The sequence below is a fragment of the Leguminivora glycinivorella genome, chromosome 11 (assembly GCF_023078275.1).
Source record: "Leguminivora glycinivorella isolate SPB_JAAS2020 chromosome 11, LegGlyc_1.1, whole genome shotgun sequence".
In the NCBI taxonomy this organism is placed as follows: domain Eukaryota; kingdom Metazoa; phylum Arthropoda; class Insecta; order Lepidoptera; family Tortricidae; genus Leguminivora; species Leguminivora glycinivorella.
In genome coordinates, this window is record NC_062981.1 from 20,069,756 (window position 1) to 20,091,232 (window position 21,477).

At 36.8% G+C, this 21,477-nt stretch overlaps 1 protein-coding gene across 2 annotated transcripts in view; it reads left to right on the forward strand.

Annotated features, from left to right (window-relative positions):
* LOC125230849 overlaps positions 1-21,477 on the forward strand; it is an 82,638-nt gene that overhangs the window by 39,544 nt on the left and 21,617 nt on the right. For both annotated transcript variants that reach the window (XM_048136092.1, XM_048136093.1), the window contains exon 2: positions 11,269-11,448. In XM_048136092.1, coding sequence (XP_047992049.1) covers positions 11,269-11,448 — 180 coding nt within the window. The remainder of the gene's footprint in view (positions 1-11,268; positions 11,449-21,477) is intronic.

Here is a 21,477-nt window from a genome sequence, read left to right on the forward strand (position 1 = left end):
TGACAGTGCAAACCTTTGCGTCAAAGACAGGAAATCGTGTGAATTTCACGAAATTTACTCAAGAATACTATTAAAAACTAAGTGCATGGTCGTAGAAAAAGTATTGTATGCAACGGTGTTTAACTGAGTCAAAAAATACTCGTGGCGTCTTAATAACAATTTTCGGCTTCGCCACAAATTGTTACCCACGTCACTCGTCTTTTTTGACCTCCTTTAAACGCCTGTTGCATAAAAAACTATTATTTAAATATAGGAAACTAGCCTATTTTCTCAACAATTTAGAGGATATAACGAAAAACTCTGCATAGTGCCTTATGTTTATTACTCTATGGTTTAGACTGTGAGATTCGAGAATGAATTCGAGTTAAGTGACACCAGGGACAAATCATTTACTTTAGGTAATAAATTTCTATTCAAATTATTAAATAGAGGTTGGATTTAAAAATAACAGTCCATGATTTCCTTAAAAATTCTCTGATGCTTTATTTTGTGCAGGGTATAAAATATTTCATTTTAAGTATATGCAAGTTCCCCATTAAATTGAAATGAAATGAAATATTTATTTTCCAAGTAGGCATAATACAATGCGCTTATGAACGTCAAATAAAGCTACGCCGGCTCTAACCCTACGCCTCAGCCTCGAGAAGATTTCAGTCCTCCCTCAGTTGGAGGGGGGTATCCACTATGGGACCAGCAAGAAACTCGGCGGGCCACTTCTTTTCAAAACAAAATTGTATTGTGGATTAGACGGGTATAGCATAAGATTGGGCCAGAGAAAGTGCCTAAATCCAGCGGCCCCAAAACGAACAAAAACAATAACTTCACGTAGGTACGCTTACTTTTGTCACATTTTTTTATTCTCTTTTGTGGCCGTCTTATCGTGAAGATGATTAATTTTATTTGTGGCTACATTTTTAGTTACGGTCTTTCCTGTTTAGAAACCACCTAATTGAAAAATAGCTTTATACTCCTAAATTTATTTATTTATTTATTTTATATATAAATAAATAAATAAATATTTACTTACATTTTTTATTTCCATTTTTGACAAGTTTTGAGTTGAAAGTCCTAAATTTCCACTTCAGATAGAATTATAAGACCAGCGGCCATCGGTTCGTCAAGCTTTGATCTCTATTTGTAAGAGACATATTTTTAAACATGGTTTTAAAAACACTTTTATCGAAATTTGTTTTTAGTGAAGGGTGTTACTTACATGAAATTGACATGTTTCACCTTTGACTTTTCTAAAACTTCGAGAGATTTTAATTTTAAACTAATTAAAACAAAAGTTATGACCAAAAAAACAGTTTTTGACCCTCAAATTGTTCAACTTTGATGCTAAATATCACAGAAACAATGAGCTGTGAAGTAATTATGAAATACTATTTTGTTTAAAGACGATGCTGTTAATAGGATAGGTTTTAGAAACTATCATGATATCAGTGGATTCAAATCGAAGGTCAGTGACGCAGTGAACGCCCTTAATATGTTGGTTTTAATTATATTATTTGTTTTACATTATTCTGGAATCAAAAAAAGCCAATTTTGAATTTGAAATTTTACTTATTATTTAAATCCATAAAACATAAAAAAGTTAAGACTTAAATGGCAAAAATTAATAATGTAAAATTGTTCTTTGTTGACAACTCGCTTTGTGGTCACAAAGGTAATTGCATTAGAAACAGCTTTGAGGTTTGTAGCCTTTGCCACGGTCAGCGAATTATGTTGCATTTAGTTCGCTAATTAAACTTGTAAAATGGTTAGGTATCTCAAAGTAGAATTAAACATGAATTTTCATTTATGCTGTTTGATTTTACAAATTGTTGATAATGAATAACTCTGTTTACCATTCACATATTAGGGTACAGTCAACTACAGAGAAAAGTAGACTCCCTTGAATATAAATTTGTATGTAGGGGGGGTCTACTTTTCTCTGCAGCTGACTGTACGTAGCCAAATGGCAGAAACGCTCACGAAACGAAACGCTCCGAGTAGATATCTATCTCTATCGCTCTTGTGTACGGGGCCTGGTAATACCGTAGCCGAATGGCATCTCTATCGCTCTTGCGTATTGGCGCGACAGAACCAGACTACCTTTCGCGGCGTATCGTTTTCGTTGCGCGTTGCAGAAATGTCATTCGGCTACGGGGCCTGTTCTTTTCACGCTAATGTACAACGACCGCGAGTTATAAACGATGTAAGTCCACTAGGTTAGCTCTTATATTTGATAAAAGAAATGGAGTTTAAGTGGCATATCGTCACTACTGTTAAAAAAACTTGTATCTTCGTCTGTCAATGAAAAGAAAATTGTAGTAAGTATGTATGGAATGCATACAGACTTACTGCGTTTTAACTTTGAGGAGCAGCGTGAGATACGAGATTTTTTCAAAGTAGTGACGATATGAAAATATATTTTTTCACAAAGTCGCAAGACTTAGATAGGTAAATAAATAAATAATAAATATATAAATAAATATTGGGGACACCTTACACAGATCAACTTAGCCCCAAACTAAGCAACTAAGCAAAGCTTACCCATAGTAGGTACAATAGTTAGGTAGCACTTACTTACAAATAAATGTATCCACAAGGTTAAGGTTAAGGGTAGTTTGATGAAACGAGCAAACCATGAAAATAAGCGATCCGAACGTTAGTAGTATTAGTTCGACAGCACACTGTATGTTTGATTCTGAATCCAGTAAACAGATTAACAATTTGCCAGCTTGCAGGGTTACCAGCAGAAACAATGTCGTAACATTTAAAACCCTATTATACAGGGTGTAAACCTAATACGGGCGAACCTCTTAACGGTGGTGAGTATAGGACATAAAAAATGGAATTAGATAACATTTACTTAAAATTGAAAATTTTTATTATCCATACAAATTAATTCTGCCTGCAACGTAATGCAAACACACTCGCGTTAAACACTCGTTGACAGTTGTCATTGATTGTCATCGCAACCACGTTTACAGTACATTGCTGCTGGGAATTTTTTCAAAAATTAATTATGGGCTGAAAATTAAGAGTAACTCAAAAACACCTCTTAGTTGATGATAACAATATTGAATTATATGCCTGGTTTCATTTATCGCCCTTATTAGGTTTACGCGCTGTATATAACGAAAATAATGTTGAATATTTAATGTTTAAACCGATCAGTTTTTTACTTCCCAAAACCCAAAAAAATACACAAATTTTTTTTTTTTTTTTTTTTTATTATAAATGGGCTTACTCTTGACCACAGACTAGCCAAAGGCAAAGACGTGGCCTACGATGGAGTGAGCTCGCCCAGAAGATGCCTGTTCACTCTTGATTTGAAGGTTGCCGGGTTATATGATTTTCTATGACGGCTACGCTATCCAATCTATCCAGTGACGTTTTAGTGTGTTTTCACATTAACCTATCCGATGTCGGACGTAGGAAGGATTTGAAAGGCAAAAATCAAAGATGGCGGCTGAAATAATAAATATATGGGATATCGGTCCTACATCCTATATCGGATCGGATAATGTATAAACGCATTATAGTAAAGGCTAAAAAGAAGATACTTAGCCGAAAGAATTTTCAAAGATAATAGTACATTGTGCAACAAGGGGAGGAAGTTGAATATTACTAACGAGAGTAAGTTAAATCGCGACGGCTTGCCGGAGCGATTTAAAGACTCGAGTTAGTAATATTCATACTCCCCGATCATCACACTCCCAATGTAAAAAAATATGTGAATAGATGTAAAAAAAGTCAAGTACGGTACAAGATATTTCATTATTCCCTTGGGAGAACGATTTTTCTATAACTCACGCTCCGCCTGCGTGCAATAGCACATTTAAAGTGCGGGTATGATGAAAAGCAGTTATTTTACACAGTTAGTTTAGTTAGTTTTAGTTGGTAACCCTAGTTCGCCCGGTTAGTGAGACCATGATACAGTCGGACCGAGTTAGAGTTAACGAACGTACCAGCGAACGCCAGTTAATTGGGTTTAGATTGGAAAACTCCTGTTTGGTCTCTTGTTTACTTTGGGTAGTATACTAACCCATGTTAACCCGTTGGGTCGTTTTTAACTTTCCAGCAACTTACTCCTATAGTAGTCTAAAAAGAGCGAAAAAGAGAGCATGTACGTTGAAGGTTTTTCGACGCCGTAAATAGTAAGATCGTATTTCCAGAACCGTGGGTCCTAGGATCAAGGTTCTAAGGATGAAAAAAAGGAAATGACATCACAAACCCCCCAAATTGGGGGGCCATGTAATAAGCAATTAAGCACCCTGTATGCACTCACGTCTGTATTTCCAAAAGGGGGTAGATTAAGCACATTGAGACTGCTGAAATTTCATTACCGCTCTCAACAATTAAAGGCTTGAAAAAAAAAAGTGCGTCGTCCAAACGACAATTGAACCCATATCCCACAGTTGACTTTTACAAAACCCGGGAAGAAAGGTAGTGGTGAATTTCTTAACTCGTCACCATTCGGGAGAAAATATAATTTATTGCACATCAAAAACGATATAATACGGGACTGACAGAAGCAGAACCCATACAAAAAAGCGTAACCCTGAAATGTATGGGCATTTTAGTCTTAAAACTAGATGGCGCTGTTTCGTGGCCTGAAAGTGGCCAAAATCATATTTTCTCCTAATATTTTTGCGTGTTTCTTTTTAAATGACATATTTCTTTTTTTGAATATCATGATATCATGTCAATACACATTTAAAAAAAAAAATTATTGACATCATCAATGTAGTTATGATAGTATTAAATATATAGGTGGCGCTAAAAAATAGAGGTACGATTGTTAGTATGAAGATAATAAACCTTCAAATCAAGAGTGAACAGGCATCTTCTGGGCGAGCTCACTCCATCGTAGGCCACGTCTTTGCCTTTGGCTAGTCTGTGGTCAAGAGTAAGCCCATTTATAATAATAAAAATAATAGATTGTAAATACATACTACATAAATAATCCTTGTTAGGTACATTATTACATTAATAATCCATACTACTATTATAAATGGGAAAGTGTGTGTGTCTGTTTGTTTGTCCGTCCTTCACGGCAAAACGGAGCGACGAATTGTCGTGTTTTTTTAAGTGGAGTTAGTTGAAAGGATGGAGAGTGACATAGGCTACTTTTTGTCTCTTTCTAACGCGAGCGAAGCCGCGGGCAAAAGCTAGTATTTTATTATATGCAAAATAATAGTTATTTGCTATGTAGCCTTTTATGTAAAAAGCAGCATAAAACGGAGATACATCTAGACTCCGTATCAGGCTCGTACGCCCTGAGCCAAGCGGTTCGGCCACAGATTACTTCATATATACTTACTTGAATTCGCCATTATCACTCAGACGAACTCATACAGCGTGTTATAGGCAAATAAGCTTTTTTTAAAGGAGCGCAATCGAACAAATTTATTTAAATTAACCATGCTCTTAATTAATAAAAAAATAACTTTATTAAATTTTTAACAATAAAATATTGACACCAGTCAACCAATTGGAACCCTAGGCCACTCTACTACCATGTCAAAATGACAAGCAGTAAGAGATTTCTTACAATCTAATTTATAACGTCACTATGACACAGTTCTACACTCTACAGTCATAGCCTAGGGTTCCAATTGGTTGACTGTACAGCACATACACTTGTCAAGTAAGGGCAATGGCAGCTCATAAGTATTAGCGATGTGAGTGATGACAATTAAGAAGTGCAGGCGTTACATTGAATGTACAAATTTTGGAAAGTTCATAAAGCAGTTAATTTAAATAACTATGATTTGCTCATATACGCAAACGATTGCTAATGTGTCATATTATTATCGGTTTCAATAAATGCCCGCATGGTGGTAACGCAATGGATATTGCTCTAAAATATAAGGGCGACGTAACATTCTCACATAAGAGGTAAACAATTATTTTTGGGTGTCCAAAGACTTTATGGGCTTTGTTGCTGAAAGAAAACTTTATTTTATTTTTAAAAGGCAGTAATTCTGTATTGTAGTGGTGTATCTACTGTAACGTTACCTAGTCTGGTGTCAGTGTGTTGTGAGCTAACCGCCCCAGGCTCGGAATGTCCCGGGCCTTATGGATTTATCAACTCACTTTATTCTTATTTACTCTTTTATAGGCGATGTTCTTTCTGGTGTCGGAATTTAAATGAAGTAACTGAATATTTACTATTGAATTATTACAACAAAAATTACTACAATTACTACAAAAAATTTTATATACTACTGAATTAAATATACTGAATTGTCCTTATGAATAGACTTCCTGAATAATAATATAATAATAACATAATGTATATAAACAGTATAAACTTCTTTCAAAATAATGTAAAATCCGTGGAGTCACGGGACAGGCTCTGCCTAGTGTGATCCACTAAATGTGTGACTAACAAAATGACTTATTTTGGAAATAAATTTTACTTTTACTTTTACTTTTTTATTACCACAGGAAAAAATACATTGATTATTATGAACTATCTTAAAATAAACTAACTAATTAAACTAATTAAACAAAACTAAATAAGTAAACCTAAATGTATCTTTACTTTACTTTTACAAAATTAATTAATTTTTTTCGATTTTTTGTTATTGTTATAATACAGTTTTTAGGGTTCCGTAGTCAACTAGGAACCCTTATAGTTTCGCCATGTCTGTCTGTCCGTCCGTCCGTCCGTCCGCGGATAATCTCAGTAACCGTTAGCACTAGAAAGCTGAAATTTGGTACCAATATGTATATCAATCACGCCAACAAAGTGCAAAAATAAAAAATGAAAAAAAAAATGTTTTATTAGGGTACCCCTCCCTACATGTAAAGTGGGGGCTGATATTTTTTTTCATTCCAACCCCAACGTGTGATATATTGTTGGATAGGTATTTAAAAATGAATAAGGGTTTACTAAGATCGTTTTTTGATAATATTAATAATTTCGGAAATAATCACTCCTAAAGGAAAAAAAAGTGCGTCCCCCCTCTAACTTTTGAACCATATGTTTAAAAAATATGAAAAAAATCACAAAAGTAGAACTTTATAAAGAATTTCTAGGAAAATTGTTTTGAACTTGATAGGTTCAGTAGTTTTTGAGAAAAATACGGAAAACTACGGAACCCTACACTGAGCGTGGCCCGACACGCTCTTGGCCGGGTTTTTTTTAATGATTATTATTATTTATAAATAAGACATAAGTATACACAACAAAAAAAAGCTAAAACTAAATATAAAAAATCTCACCTAGAGAACCGACCTCTGGAAGTGAACCCAGGATGCTGGCGATGGCGGCGTTGCCCCTTTGCACCGCTAAGCTTATTTTTTGAGCAAAGAAAGACCCTGCCCTGTAGTCTCTGAGTTAAGAGCAAATAAATTAACAGTGGTTGAATTGGGCGGTGAAAAGGTACGAGTATTTAGTGAAAAAGGCACGGGCGATGAAAATATACGGGTGGTACCGTCACCGGCATAAATATGTGATGATTTTTATACCTTGTCACCAGTAACGTTTTGTTTGAAATGTCATACGAAATTATTAAACGATTTAAAGCGTCAAGGTACAGAAATCATCACATAGTTATACCGGTGACTGTATAAAGGTGCGGGCGGTGAAGAGCATTTCTTTCTTTTTGCCACTTTTATGAAATGTGATATTTAAAAAAAAAATGTCATTTCTACTCAGAAATACTAGCTTTTTCAATCCTAGCAGTTAAAAAATGTGTCCCATACGATTTTTTCTTATTTTGTTACCATTTTCAGTAAATGTTGTATGAGGTAACAAAAGAAGAAAGTAACAAAAGTGTGGGACACTTTTTGTCTCCCAGTGAGATTGAAACTACTCATGATTCTGAGTACAATTTACCTAAAATTCCCTAAAACAATCAAAATAAAAAATGGCAAAAAAAGAAATGCTCTGAAAAGGTATGGCTGCTGAAATTCTGAATCATGAGAGAATACAGTAAATAGTAGTAAGTGGACAACATATTTTCCATAATGTCGACAACCATAAAGGAAACTGGGGTAAATCCTATATTTTTGAAGTGAAACTTCTAACTGACAGCATTATACGTTTAACGCTCACTGAAAGCGTTAACCGTTTAACGCTCAGTATTGCCAACTCGAATTTTGAAGTACCCTTTCTTATTTTCATCTCCGGATAGGAAGTTTCACTTCTTTTCACGCACTATTTTTAACCCCCGACACATAAAACGACGGGCGTTATAAGATTGACGGGTCTGTTTGTCTGTCTGTGTGTCTGTTTGTCTGTGTGTGCTGTCTGTGGTGTCGTAGCTCCCGAATGGATGAACCGGTTTTGATTTAGTTTTTTTGTTTGAAAGCTGAATTAGTCGGGACTGTCGGGAATCGGTCCTCAATGTCGGGTTTTTTTTTTCAAAATTCGAATTTTGTGGTTATTTTTAGAGAATATTTGTGCGCTATTCTTGAAAGTTTACTGAAGCTATTCGACTTCCCTTACTTTTTATCCTACCACTGTTACGTTAAAAGCGAATAAGCCGCCATTTTCCCCGTTTCCGCAGAAACACCTTATCTTATGCTAATACTGAAACTACCAACTTGATTTTCAGTTTATTTAACTGAGAAAGTAAACTGTATTGTGTATGTTTAAGGTTCAGTTTATTTTAACTTTGTTGGAGTTTTCCGTGCAATATGCATCAGTGCATATTTTAGCAATATTAAAGATAACTGAAGAATGTAGAATACCAAATGTTACTGACTATAAAAATATGAATTTACTGTAATAAGTATTAAAAAAAAACAATCAAGCTGGGTAGGGTAAACTCGCCTCTTTCGGTGACACGCCTAATTCGGTGATACAAGCTTTGAAGCACTATTCCGAAAGAATGATTTTTGGTTGTTTCACCGAATTAGGCGTGTCACCGAATGAGGCGAGTTTACCTTACGTGGAGCGTAAAATGGACAAGATTAGCAAAAAATAAGGAAATACTGTATATAATAAAAGAATAGCTTTATCGAACTGGGTAGTGGGTAGGGTAGGTATATAATGGGAAAAGAAAGTAATCGCCGTCTATATCCCGGTCAATATAAGTAAGTCTAAAAAAAGATGTCAGTGAATCTACGTATAAAAATCTTTAAAAAATAACTAGTCTCTGGTAATATTGGTGAAGCATTTATATTTCGCACTGCCGTTACCTAGGGAAAAGTTTTATTTGCGCAAACCGCTGGTAAATTGCGAACTTCCGATTGAATTCGGAACGAATATGTTTCCTTTATGAGGTGCAGACAGAATTTTGATGCTCTGAATATTTCAGTATTGATGTAACTACTTTGTAGTTTACTGCCAATGGATAAGAGCTGGCACCGGAAAAAGATAAAAAATCATTTCACTTTCTGTTTTGAACCCCATATTTGCTAAGAGCGGAACTGAAACATGAGCAGTTTCGTGTGATCTGCCTTCCGTTTTGGTAATAGATGCGTGGCGAGTTTATGTAGGTCTTCATTTGTTATTTGGTTGTAAGGATTTATTGTAGCTACATACTTACATGTATAGATTGGGTTCCCTCTATTTGGCATAACTTTAATTGTCCGAAACGATTTTCGCATAACAGACTTCGCATAATCGATTTTCGCCGTATGTTAATTTGGCAGAAAACTTATTTGTCATAATCGAAAATAATACGAATATTACTTTGTCCGGAAATAAGTTCGCATAATTCTGTTTACGCCGATTGTTTTTATGAATAAAATTAATTCGCATAATTGTATTTGGCATATTTCTTAAATTCAGAATATCCACCCATACTAAATGCTGTTAAGAGAGTCGGTTTGGTTAGGTTAGAACTGCGACCTCAACAAATAAAACATTTTGTCAAGAATTTCGGTTAGGTTAGGTTAGAACTGCAACATTAATATAGTAGTATTATCTATGATAAAAATTCTGCGTAGTAAATTTCCACTAAACTATGTTATGCAGAAATAATTTATGCATAAAAACCATTCGGCTAATAACCTTTATGCATGAAATATATTCGGACAAACAAAAATATGCCTAGACAAATTATGCGTAACTATACTATGCCATAACAGATTATGCGAAAGGTGAATTATGCCAATATAGATTATGCCAAAAAGAATTCTCGATTGTAAAATTATGCCAAAACAAGGGGAACCGTATAGATTACTTTTTGGCAGTACAATAGGGGAATAATCATCAACTACGCGCAAAGAGTTGACTCGCCAACAAGGATTATTTTATATAGGTTTTACAATCTTCATACTAAGTCGCACCTTTCGTTCGTTCATTTTGTAGCGCCATCTATTAAATACTATCATAACTACACTGATGATGCCTACAATTTTTTTTTCAAAATGTGTATTGACGTCATTTATAATTATATTTATTATGAGCCTATTGTGTCCCACTGCTGGGCAAAGGCCTTCCTTCTTTCTCCATTCTTCTCGATCTTGAGCTCCTTTCAAAAAAATGATTTTGGACACTTCCAGGCTGCGAAACAGAGCCATCTAGTTTTAAGCCTAAAAGGCCCATACATTTCAGGGGTACCACGTTTTTGTATGGGCTGTGCTCGCGGAGGAGTATAAATTGGGAGCCTTGTTGTACTGAAACAGTGGATGTGTCTGATTACAATTAGGTTTACAAATTACACAATGATTAATGATTTCTGGCTTATGATTCTGATCATCGCCAATAAACATCTACCTGGGCCCGTTTCTCGAAAGGTACAAGCCTTGTATTACAAGTGCGCGAACTGTCAAATCGTATGGGTTGTCATGGAAACACACTTGTAATACAAGGCTTGTACTTTTCAAGAAACGGGCCACAGGTAGTGTAGTTGTTGTTCTGAAAATAGTCAGCTGTTTTACGGGGTCAGCTCTTAGACTACCAACAGAATATTTGATAGCCTGTAATTTTGCAAGCTGGGACTTTGCAGACTTCGAATGTAATACGAGAGGTCTATTATATGAATTGGAAATGATATATTCAGAAAACCTGATACGAGCATAAATATTGTAGTTTGTATTAAATGTAATTAGTTGTCAATAAATTTAACAAGAAAACTTAGAGCAGACATTTTTAGTAACGGTCACTTGGACTACTGAAAATGGAGGGTTAACCCGAGGTTTTTATATAGAATTTGAGAGTTCAGAACCTTGAGTTAAGCGGACCACCATTTGGTAAGCCAAATCTGTTCAAAAATGACTCGGGTACTAATCAAATATCTGTTTTAAATTTTACCGGGATTAGAACCCGGGACCATCGGATTCGCAGCGTATTTGAAACTTTGTTTTCTCTTGCAGGTGGCCTCTTCACCCTCGGCAAGGTCCTAAATTTCTTCCCCGTTGGCGGTGAGCGTGAATGCCGTCCGACGGGCTACAAGACTGCCCGGGCCGGGATCTGTCTGAACCCGTACGACTGTCGGCAGAGAGACGGACAGAGCGCCGGCGACTGTGCACACGGGTTAGGAGTTTGTTGTGTGTGTAAGTATAGTATACTGTACATGTATAATCATACTACAGAAGGCTACAAGACCGCCCGGGCCGGGATCTGTCTGAACCCGTACGACTGTCGGCAGAGAGACGGACAGAGCGCCGGCGACACACACACGGACACACGGACTAGGCGTGTGTTGTGTGTGTAAGTATATGTATATCACACTAGAGAGAGAGAGAGAGAGAGAGAGAGAGAGAGAGAGAGAGATAACATCTACCTGAACCCGTACGACTGTGTTTGTGTGTACTCTGTGTACGGCTAAGGTCTATTGTGGAAATGATCTGTGGACTTAGAACTTAGCAGTTTAAAAACAAAACAAGAATAAATATACATTTGCCTGTCAGAAACTTAACTTAAACAAATGTTGAAAAGTTAAAGAAAGTTACAAGTTGATATTAATGTATTGGTCGTACATCATACAGTTTACGTTCAGTCTCCCCTACTACCCTACATTGAGGTATGAGTATTAACATCGGCTGGTAGGTATTTACAGATGTAATGCGAAAAAGTTTTCCTTCGTATTTTTCCGGAAACGTTCGTATTTGTCATGCTAGTTCAGACAGTGTCAATACGTCTTGTACAGAAACTGACTGAAGTCGCATTACACGTTCGTACGTTTCCGTAAAAAAATATTATTATTTGTTTGTTAGCGTGTTGTGTCCCACTGCTGGGCAAAGGCCTCCCTCTCTTTCTAGATTCCACGCATCTCGGTTTAAGCAGGTTTAAGCCAATGTTTGGCCAATCTTTTCGAAAGACGTCAAGATCGTGCCGCCAGTGGTGAAGGCCGGACTGGTGGTGCTCGTCATTTTGTCTTTAATATATGACATCTTATTTCGATTTTTAATTAATATATTTATAGTAGTGTGACTACTTAAAAAAATACAAATCAAAATATTTCTTAAAAATAATTTGATTTATTCCCATAGTTGCGTAAATAATTAATTGTTAAGGGGGCAAAATTACCGCACGTGCCAATATTGACACCGAGTCGGGGTTCGATCTCGTAATCTCCGGATTGGAAGTCACATGCTCTCGCCGCTAGGCCACCAGCGTTTTTGCAATAGGATATTGTATTATTATGTCTACCACACCTCGGACAATGATGATCAAATATATGAGAGAAACGCGTTCCTCCTACACAAAGCTCGTGTAATAGGCGAACGCGTACCATGCTTGTATCAGTGAGATATGACAGTTCGACTGGTTGCGTTCTTGGCAGGCTTGTGAGGTAACCGAGAGCGGGTGGGCGGTACCTTCAGTGGGAAACAGGGGGTGGTCATATATACTTTACGATAATACTCTTTATAATACTGTGTCGTGTCGTCTACCGACTTTCTCAGCACTGCGCACAGAAATTTACTCCTAACGATTGGCATCTATTGCTATAGATTTTGCGTTTGTAAATGTACGTAAATGATGCATTGTTTGCGAAAATTTCGTATTCTGTGTGGATTAAATGGATGGCTCGTACTGTTTGAATTATTTAAAACCTTTTGTTTCGAGTTTCGAGAAAACGAGGTTTCGGTTTATATGCATTACTCATGGGAAATCGGGATGTAAACGCAATGTACTTACAGGGCCTTACCACACTTGCACATGAGCGAGTTGAAAGCCAAGAGAACGCGCAGCGAGTTCGCCGCGAGTGCGTCACGATATCCATTGCAGCAGTATTTGAATCTTGACGGTGCCATTATTGTTGCTTGTCCATCTGCCCACATTCATAGATAATAAATGACTACAAATATCGACTTCCTCCTTCAGGGTCAACGTCCAAGCTTCGCATCCATATACCAAGATCGGCCTTATCACGGCTTAAACAAGCTCTTAGTGGCAGAGCAGAAGATCTTCAGAAAGATTTTAGGCCCTACGAGACGAGAGGATGGCTCTTAGAGAGTCAGGAAGAACTTGGAGGTGGAAGAGCTAGTGGGCGAGCCCAACGTCATCGGCGAGAGCAAGGCTTCTCGTCTGCGATGGCTCGGCCTGGAGAGGATAGGAGAGGATCGTGCGGCCAAAAGAGCTCACTTGTGGCGATCTACTGAAAAACGGCCGGTCGGAAGGCCCAAGTACCGATGGATCGATGAGGTCCAGAAAGCGGTCACTTGAAGGTCACGCAGGTGTGTGACCTTCAAGTGACCGAGTAACATCAGATCGCACAGGATAGGAGCGAATGGCGGAATCTAGTGTCGGAGGCCAAGATCCATTTCGGGTCGCTGAGCCATCGCAGTAAGTAAGTAAGTAGTACAAATATCGACTAAAACTAAAGTGGGTAGAAATGAAATTTGCTGACGAATATTCAGCATGTCGTCTCAACTCTAGACGCGGCGAACTCGCTGCGCGTTCTCTTCGCTTTCGACTCGCCCGCAGATCGCAAAGCCCTAAGATTGAAGTAATAGGGTGTTTAGGTGTAGGTTGTATACAATAGTTATTACAATACAGTCAGTTTTAATTGACCGACACATTTTTTTAAATTTCTGATAGAATAAATAGGTATAATACAGGTATTAAAAATGCATGAATAGTAGAAAACATAAATCAAACATCAGTATAGGAATTAATAAATAAATAATAATAAATAAATATTATAGGACATTGTTACACAGATTGACTGAGTCCCACGGTAAGCTCAAGAAGGCTTGTGTTGCAGGTACTCAGACAACGATATATATAATATATAAATACTTATATACATAGAAGACATCCATGACTCAGGAACAAATATCTGTGCTCATCACACAAATAAATGCCCTTACCGGGATTCGAACCCGGGACCGCGGCGTAGCAGGCAGGGTCACTACCGACTGCGCCAGACCGGTCGACAACAAGGAATTGAACCATGAGGTATGTTTTAAATTAGATCGAGATATTACTGATTGAGCAAAACCTTGTGTAAGATCAAATCTCAATCAGCAAAACCTCGCCCCACTTTATCTACACACCTGGGGACCATCCATCAATTACGTTACTGAATTTATAGGTTGTTGCCAAATGTGGCTTAGAGTGACAAGTTAGAATGTCTCACTCACATTTGACAAACCTCTGCTCCCAGGGCTATATATTTCGAAGCTACAAGTTTCAATTTACAAGTTGTTGTCAATGTCTAATATGACAAGTTGGAAAGAGACTTCCGCTTGTAACTTGTAACTTACAGTTTTGAGAAATGTGCCCCAGATCTGACAAAAGCCGATTTGAAATGAAACTTACATGAAATAAAAAGATTTACGCTCCCTGAATTTATTATTAACTGTACAAGGAAAAAAAATACACAAGAGCGTGCACATTTTATTTCTTACCAATTTATTTTTTAGAGGATATATATACGAAATAAGGGAGGGAGTGTTACGAATTCCCTCTTCGCGCGTGTATCGGAGGACGTTATTCAGTACATAAATCTCTTTGAAATTTAAACCTGACAAGAAACGTACTAACGTACGAACGCAAAGGCAAGCTCGTGCGGCAAAAAAGATAAATAAAGATATATATATTTTTTTTAAAACACCATACGTATGAACTGATTAAAATCGCTCTAGTAGTTTAGGAGATAATCAGTAACATTCGTTTGCACAGACAAAGAAACGCACAATCTCTCACCCTAAACGCATAATATATCTTCTCCGTGCCGTCGTGGGTAAAAAAAAATGTTGATTAGGTACTGATAAAGTTAAAGTTACATCATAAAGTGCCTACCCCTTCCCCTTGTCAGAACATGTCACATCCTTAACCCCCACCCCTGTGACGTAGTTCATGGACGGCCCCTACCCATTGTTTTCTCGTCGATTTTGTATTCAGCGGCGGAAGAGACGGCGATCGCATTTAAATAGAGTTTCTACTGCGTGATGCGCTTTGGAATTGGAATACCTACAAGTGTATGCTGCATTGTATGCTTTTAGAATTTTAACTTTTTAGACTTTTTAATGTAAGGTATACTGATACATACCACCAAAAGCGATTAGGGGATGAGCTATCGGCGATAGGAACGAAATAGTTTTTTTGCAAAATAGTAAATTATCAGTACTGCTACTTGTCAATAGATGTCGCGACGAACGAAAAGTCTAATGCTCACCAATTTTTAGCTAATATTACAATAGTATTAATCAGTATTCTGTTATCAATTCCTTCTGCTTGTAATGTAAGTTGTAAACTGTTCTAATATTACATTTTTGGCGGACGAGACACATATTTAAAGTCACATACAGGTCGAACGCGATTAATTAACATTATAAAATATGTGTACAAAGCGCGAGAACTTAAAGTGTTAGACGAGACACAGTTGTCACCTGGTATCGAGTAGTGGTACTGATAATTCACGCTATTTGACGCGTGATTGACGCGTGATTGTCGCTAGATGTCACTTAACTATGCCTATACATATAACCCGCATTTACTGGTGTATGGAGTTACAGCTTACTTATTCCTCTGTGCCCAATGCGAGCTTGCATGCAGACCGTACACTTATGCGTTATTCTATACTTCGTGTCAAACGGGTAAACAAAGAAGCAGTGGTCGTAGACCTTCCTTCTTCGATTTCGGCCGATACCATAGAGTAGGAGGTAGGGCATAGAGTAGGAGGTAGGGCATAGAGTAGGAGGTAGGGCATAGAGTAGGAGGTAGGGCATAGAGTAGGAGGTAGGGCATTTAGTAGGAGGTAGGGCATAGCGAGTGATATTCCGCTTTGTGTGGTAGGGCACAGCACAGCGGATATCGTCTCGCTCGAATCTAGAGCAGAGCCCAACTGGGGTAGTACCTCCGCCTTACAGAAGACCGCAGCCAAATAGCACTAGACCCTACTCATAGTGTTGTGTTCCTGCCGGTGAGTAAGGCTGCCAGAGCTCAGCGAGGGTGCGGTGTGCTGATGACGGGAGGACTTACGGAACTAACTTGTTCCGTCTATTGTCCTTTGAGTCGTCGGCAACCCGAACCCTCCTAGGAGCTTGTACACTCCTTTTTACTGTGTACTTAACACAGCAAAAGGGAGTGTACAAGTTTCTAATGGGGTGGCAACGCGCATGTGACACTGTTTGAGTTGCAGGCGTCCATAGGTTACGGTGACCGCTTTACATCAGGCGGGCCGTATGCTTGTTTGCCACCGACGTAGTATAAAAAAAAAAACCACTGATTTCTTGGAACTTATGTACATAGTATTATAAGTTATAAGTTCCAAGAAATCAGTGGTATCGGCCGAAATCGAAGAAGGAAGGTCTACGTCCACTGCTTCTTTGTTTACCCGTTTGACAGATAATTCTAATCTTAAAAGAAACGAAGTATAGATCTGCGCTGCAGAATTGCAGAATTTATCGACGTCATTTAATACGTGACATGTCTGGAGTCGCTCCATCGATATTATCTCTACAATGTAAGTGTTACTGTAATTTGCTTACTATGTAGAGTAAGAGGGTTAGATACAATGTAGCGCAGTGTTTAGACGAAATCAATATCATGTTTCAAGAATAAGGCGCCGAAAATGCCGATAAAAATATTTTTATCGAATTATACCGTCTAATAATCACTAGTAGTATAAGTTTAGGGCACCTTTAACACGTTCATTGCGGCAGTCCATTTCGTTAACTTTACGGTAGTGCTGCATAAGGTTCATTAGACCTGTTTCTTGACTTATCGTTGTAGCGTTATAGGGTCGTAAAGATCTGTTCGAGATGCATGTCTTTAAGTGTAATCGACTGGCTGGTAGTACTCTTTTTGTCCTTTTTTTAAATTGTAACATACTTTCAATGAAATAATTAACATACCACTTAAACCGTTTCTAAATCGCCAGACCGGAAGACTATTAAATGTAAAAAATAACCTGTCAGATCCTTTCGACCCTATATTCGTTCTAAATGATCAACTAATCGATAAAGGATTAGGGTTGTGAAAACAATTAAAATATCGATAATCTTAATAAGTGCCTGGTTGGATGGATATATTCTCTAATATTTGGATATTTTTGTGGTTCGGATTAGCGGGCCTGGATACGGGTGAATGTGATACATTTTGAAGAACCATCAAAGTATTGCCGGTGGTTGGAATTGTATAAATGTCATTATTGGTACTCACTTTTCGACGAAGTCGATGAACTGGTGAAAATGGCGTAGGTCTTTTGTTACTTGGTGGTCCAGTGTCCGTATCTTTTCGACGTTTGGCGTTATTTTCAACGTCTCCAGTGGACAACGTCTGGATCGCTTCATGGTGCAGTACAATCACAGTCAAACCACAAAACAATTATCTAATACTGCTAATAAATAGCATTAGAGATTTGCACTTCATCCATTCATACATACAGTAAAGTAGTCTATCGAATGTTGTTTACACTGACTGCACTTGAGAGCTGCACTAGAGAAACTAATGATAATTCTAGTGCGGCTATCAGGTCCTCGGGTATCAGGTCGAAAAGATCTGATACCCGCACTAGGTGAAAAAAATTTCTTCCCTGTCGGTATGAGATACAATCGACCCGATAGGTTTTTATTATGCCGAAATGAAACATTCATAGGGACAATTATAAAAATAAATTGGTCTCTTTTCTATTCCTTTAGAAATAGACGCTACCTGTCCCGTACCAGCAGAAGGAATAGTATTTTAGTTACCGCCCCGCGGGATAGTTCATCATCGGATCTTATAGACCTGATACCGCAATGAACGTGTTAATAGATTGAAAAAAAAAAATCTAACAATTTATTTAATTTTATACAAATTTTAACTTAATGCCCAAAGCTTGCAGAATTGACGTTTAAAAGATGACTGAATATAATAGTTAACAATTTCCTCTTGTTGGTGTGAAGAAAATTGTTTTTCACTCAGTGGCAAAATTTGTTTAGTTTACGCGCCTTGAAACCCTCGCAACGCTTAAGACTCCACATAATGAGTATCAGTATTGGCACGTGTGATTAAACAACTTCGCCCCATGTAAAACAAATAAGTATTTTCGCTTACTCTCGTCTAACAGAATCATCTTAAATAAACATTCCTAACATTATGATCAAAATATGTAAATTAAAAGGAAAACGTTTTTGGCGAAAAATGGAAATGCCGAAAATTCAATCACATAAAATATATTTCATGTAATCAAATCGAAAGCCTACATTCTCCGATGCCAATTCAATTCAGATTTAATCCAATTTTATTATAATGAAGGAGTTGGCAGCTTCCTCACTCAACACTTAAGCATTCAGCGATGAAGTTCTGGCAGCATATTCGGCGATGAGCTACCACAGAGATAACTTTTTGTTTTTTTTTTTGTTTAATAAATAAGTTCTTGTTTTTATAAAAGTCCTTATAACTAGGTATTTTTTTTTTAATTATTATTATAAATGGGCTTACTCTTGGCCACAGACTAGCCAAAGGCAAAGAGGTGTTATAAGTTTGACGTGTCTGTATGTCTGTTTGTCTGTCTGTGGCATCGTATCGATTTTTGGTCTTGTGTTTAGGTTATATTAATTGAATTTAATTGTAAAGTACTTACTTTATTTGTAAGTAAATACTGATTGGGGCTACTAACTACTGGATCTAGTCTAAACTACATTTTATGTAAATTTTTTCTTACACATTTACGTACTATACTAACTGACTTCTCTCTTTTCTCATTTCAAAACCCCCGATATAGTGATCCGATTTCTATGAAAACTAAGAAGAAACAAAAATGTGAATAAAAATCGGTTCATCCGTTCGAGAGCTACGATGCCACAGACACACACACAGACTGACAGACCGACAGACAAACAGACAGACACGTCAAACTTATAACACCCCGTCGGTTTTGCATCGGGGGTTAAATACAACAATCCAATCCATCTCGAGAATAGACTCAGGTGGTCGATGGGAAACATCAATATTTATTTATCATATTTTGCATTATTCAGAGCAAATACTCTTAATAAAATGAAATCACATGTGTAACTTTATATCAATCTACATCCATTGTAACATGTCAGAAACTTACTTCCATGTTTCATCATATGCAAGCATAATAATTATATTTTTTGTTTAGTTGATTAAAGATCTGTTTTAGTCTCACGATACTTAAAATTTTGTTTATCTTAAGTAGATCATATTTTAAAAATACTAGATGGAGAGCTTGGTGATTTATAGTGAACCAAAATATTAAGATACTTATTTATAACTCAATTTGAACCTTGTTTCAAAGTCATAAAGGTTTTTGCAGTAAGGGTTTTAAGAAATGTCGCCTGGTCAAATTCAAATCCACAAAAAGTTGTGTCAAATTTCAAACTGTACAAATAAATGTTACTAGCCAATAAAAACAAATTTAAGCCATATTGAACCATATTACAAAGAGCGTTAATTGAGACAATTTGTAAAACATGTGCAAATAGAAAAAAGTTTAGTGGGCCAATTCTAACATGTGGAAAAAACTTAGTTCGGCCACACCCTATGAGTAGATCAAATTGGACCTTATTCTAATCAGGAAATAAAACATATTTTATTTAAATATTGTATGAAGTTATGAATTTCAGCGTTGGTTAAGAAATACCAATCAGGAGTGAGGAAGTGGGTGTTAGTGGGAGATTTCAGAATCTTGGAAGGGATGTTCGAAATGGGATGCAAGGGATTGCATTGGGATTCATTCATGGGCATTCGGGGATTAGAGAGCCTTCCGCTCGACCGTCAGACTGGTTCTATTTAGGTTTATTTGGGTAAATCTAGATTACCTATATTATGCCCTAGCCTAGATTTTGCTAGTATTTCATGATGCTGGTATAGTTTGGGTTGGAGGATAATATAGAGTTTTGTGTTAAAAGCGTATATTTCAGTGTTTAATTGGTGTAAATTTAAGTGTCTTAATTGTTATTGTTTTGGAGCTCGATCATTGCTAGTATTATAAAGTGTACTAGTAGAGTTTAGAGTTGTAGAACAATAGTATTGCTAAAGTTTTAAAGTTTTGTTAGATTTGTGAGTGTTTCTTATTAGTTAAAGAGTTAATTGTGTTTTAATGTGTGAAATGTTTTAGCTTGGATTTCTTTAGTGTTATTTTACGCTAGAATAATCTTTGTTGAGGGATTTCATATATTACTTAGTTCTGTTAGTTAATTAATAACTTTTGTAAATAATTATTGAGATAGATTATTTTAGTAGGATGAACTGGTCTGATATTTTGCTGTCTTTTGGAGGGATAGGGCGGGTAACCTAACGGTGTTCAACTACAGCCCTAGTCAACCAAGGGACATTTCTTGGGTTATTTTAGTAGAGTCCAAGTGAGCTCTTGGCAGTTTCCTGCGTTTATTAAGACAGGATTTTGCTCCTGGAATCTGGACGATTTGAGTTGTTATCTAAACTTCTTAAATTTGCCAGGTTCTTGTCCAACTTTCCTATTTTACTTTACCCGTCTGGCTGACTTCTTGCTGTCCCAAACCCTAGTGTGAGAACCAGCCCACGTGAAGAAATAGGGTGTCAGGTCTAAGGGTTATTCTTCACCCGTCTTAGTTAGCTTTAGCTAGAGATTTTCCATTGCACTTTCGGAAAATCACGCGAGTAAATTAAATGTGCGATCCGGATCGCTAGTTTGCTAATATGTCGGTAGAGTAGATGGTTAGTTTAGCTGTTAGGGCTAGGATTTTGTTTGGTATAGGAAATATTAGAATTAAAATTGTTTTCTCCTTTTCGAGTCTTTATTCATTTTCTAGAAAGTTCAACTATACATTTTTAACAAGGGTTTTGGTTACTTAATATGTTAGACTTTAACTGTGTGAGTGAATTTATAAATAAATAAATAAATGAATGTTGTACATTTGTACATAGATTGAGTGAATCCCACGGTAGGCTCAGGAAGGCTTGCGTTTAATGATGTTCAATTATTGAATTGGGATTAGTAGGGCTTATAGGAATTTATATTAACTATGTTTATTTATGACAAATGACAAACTCGACATATACATTTATGACTTTATATATATTTTTGGTCCCTTGTATACCTACTGGTAGTAAATAATATATTGTGAGGAAATTAAAATAAATAGCTCACAATATAATGTAAGATTGTAAATTCATTTTGTTTTTTTTTAAATAAAAAT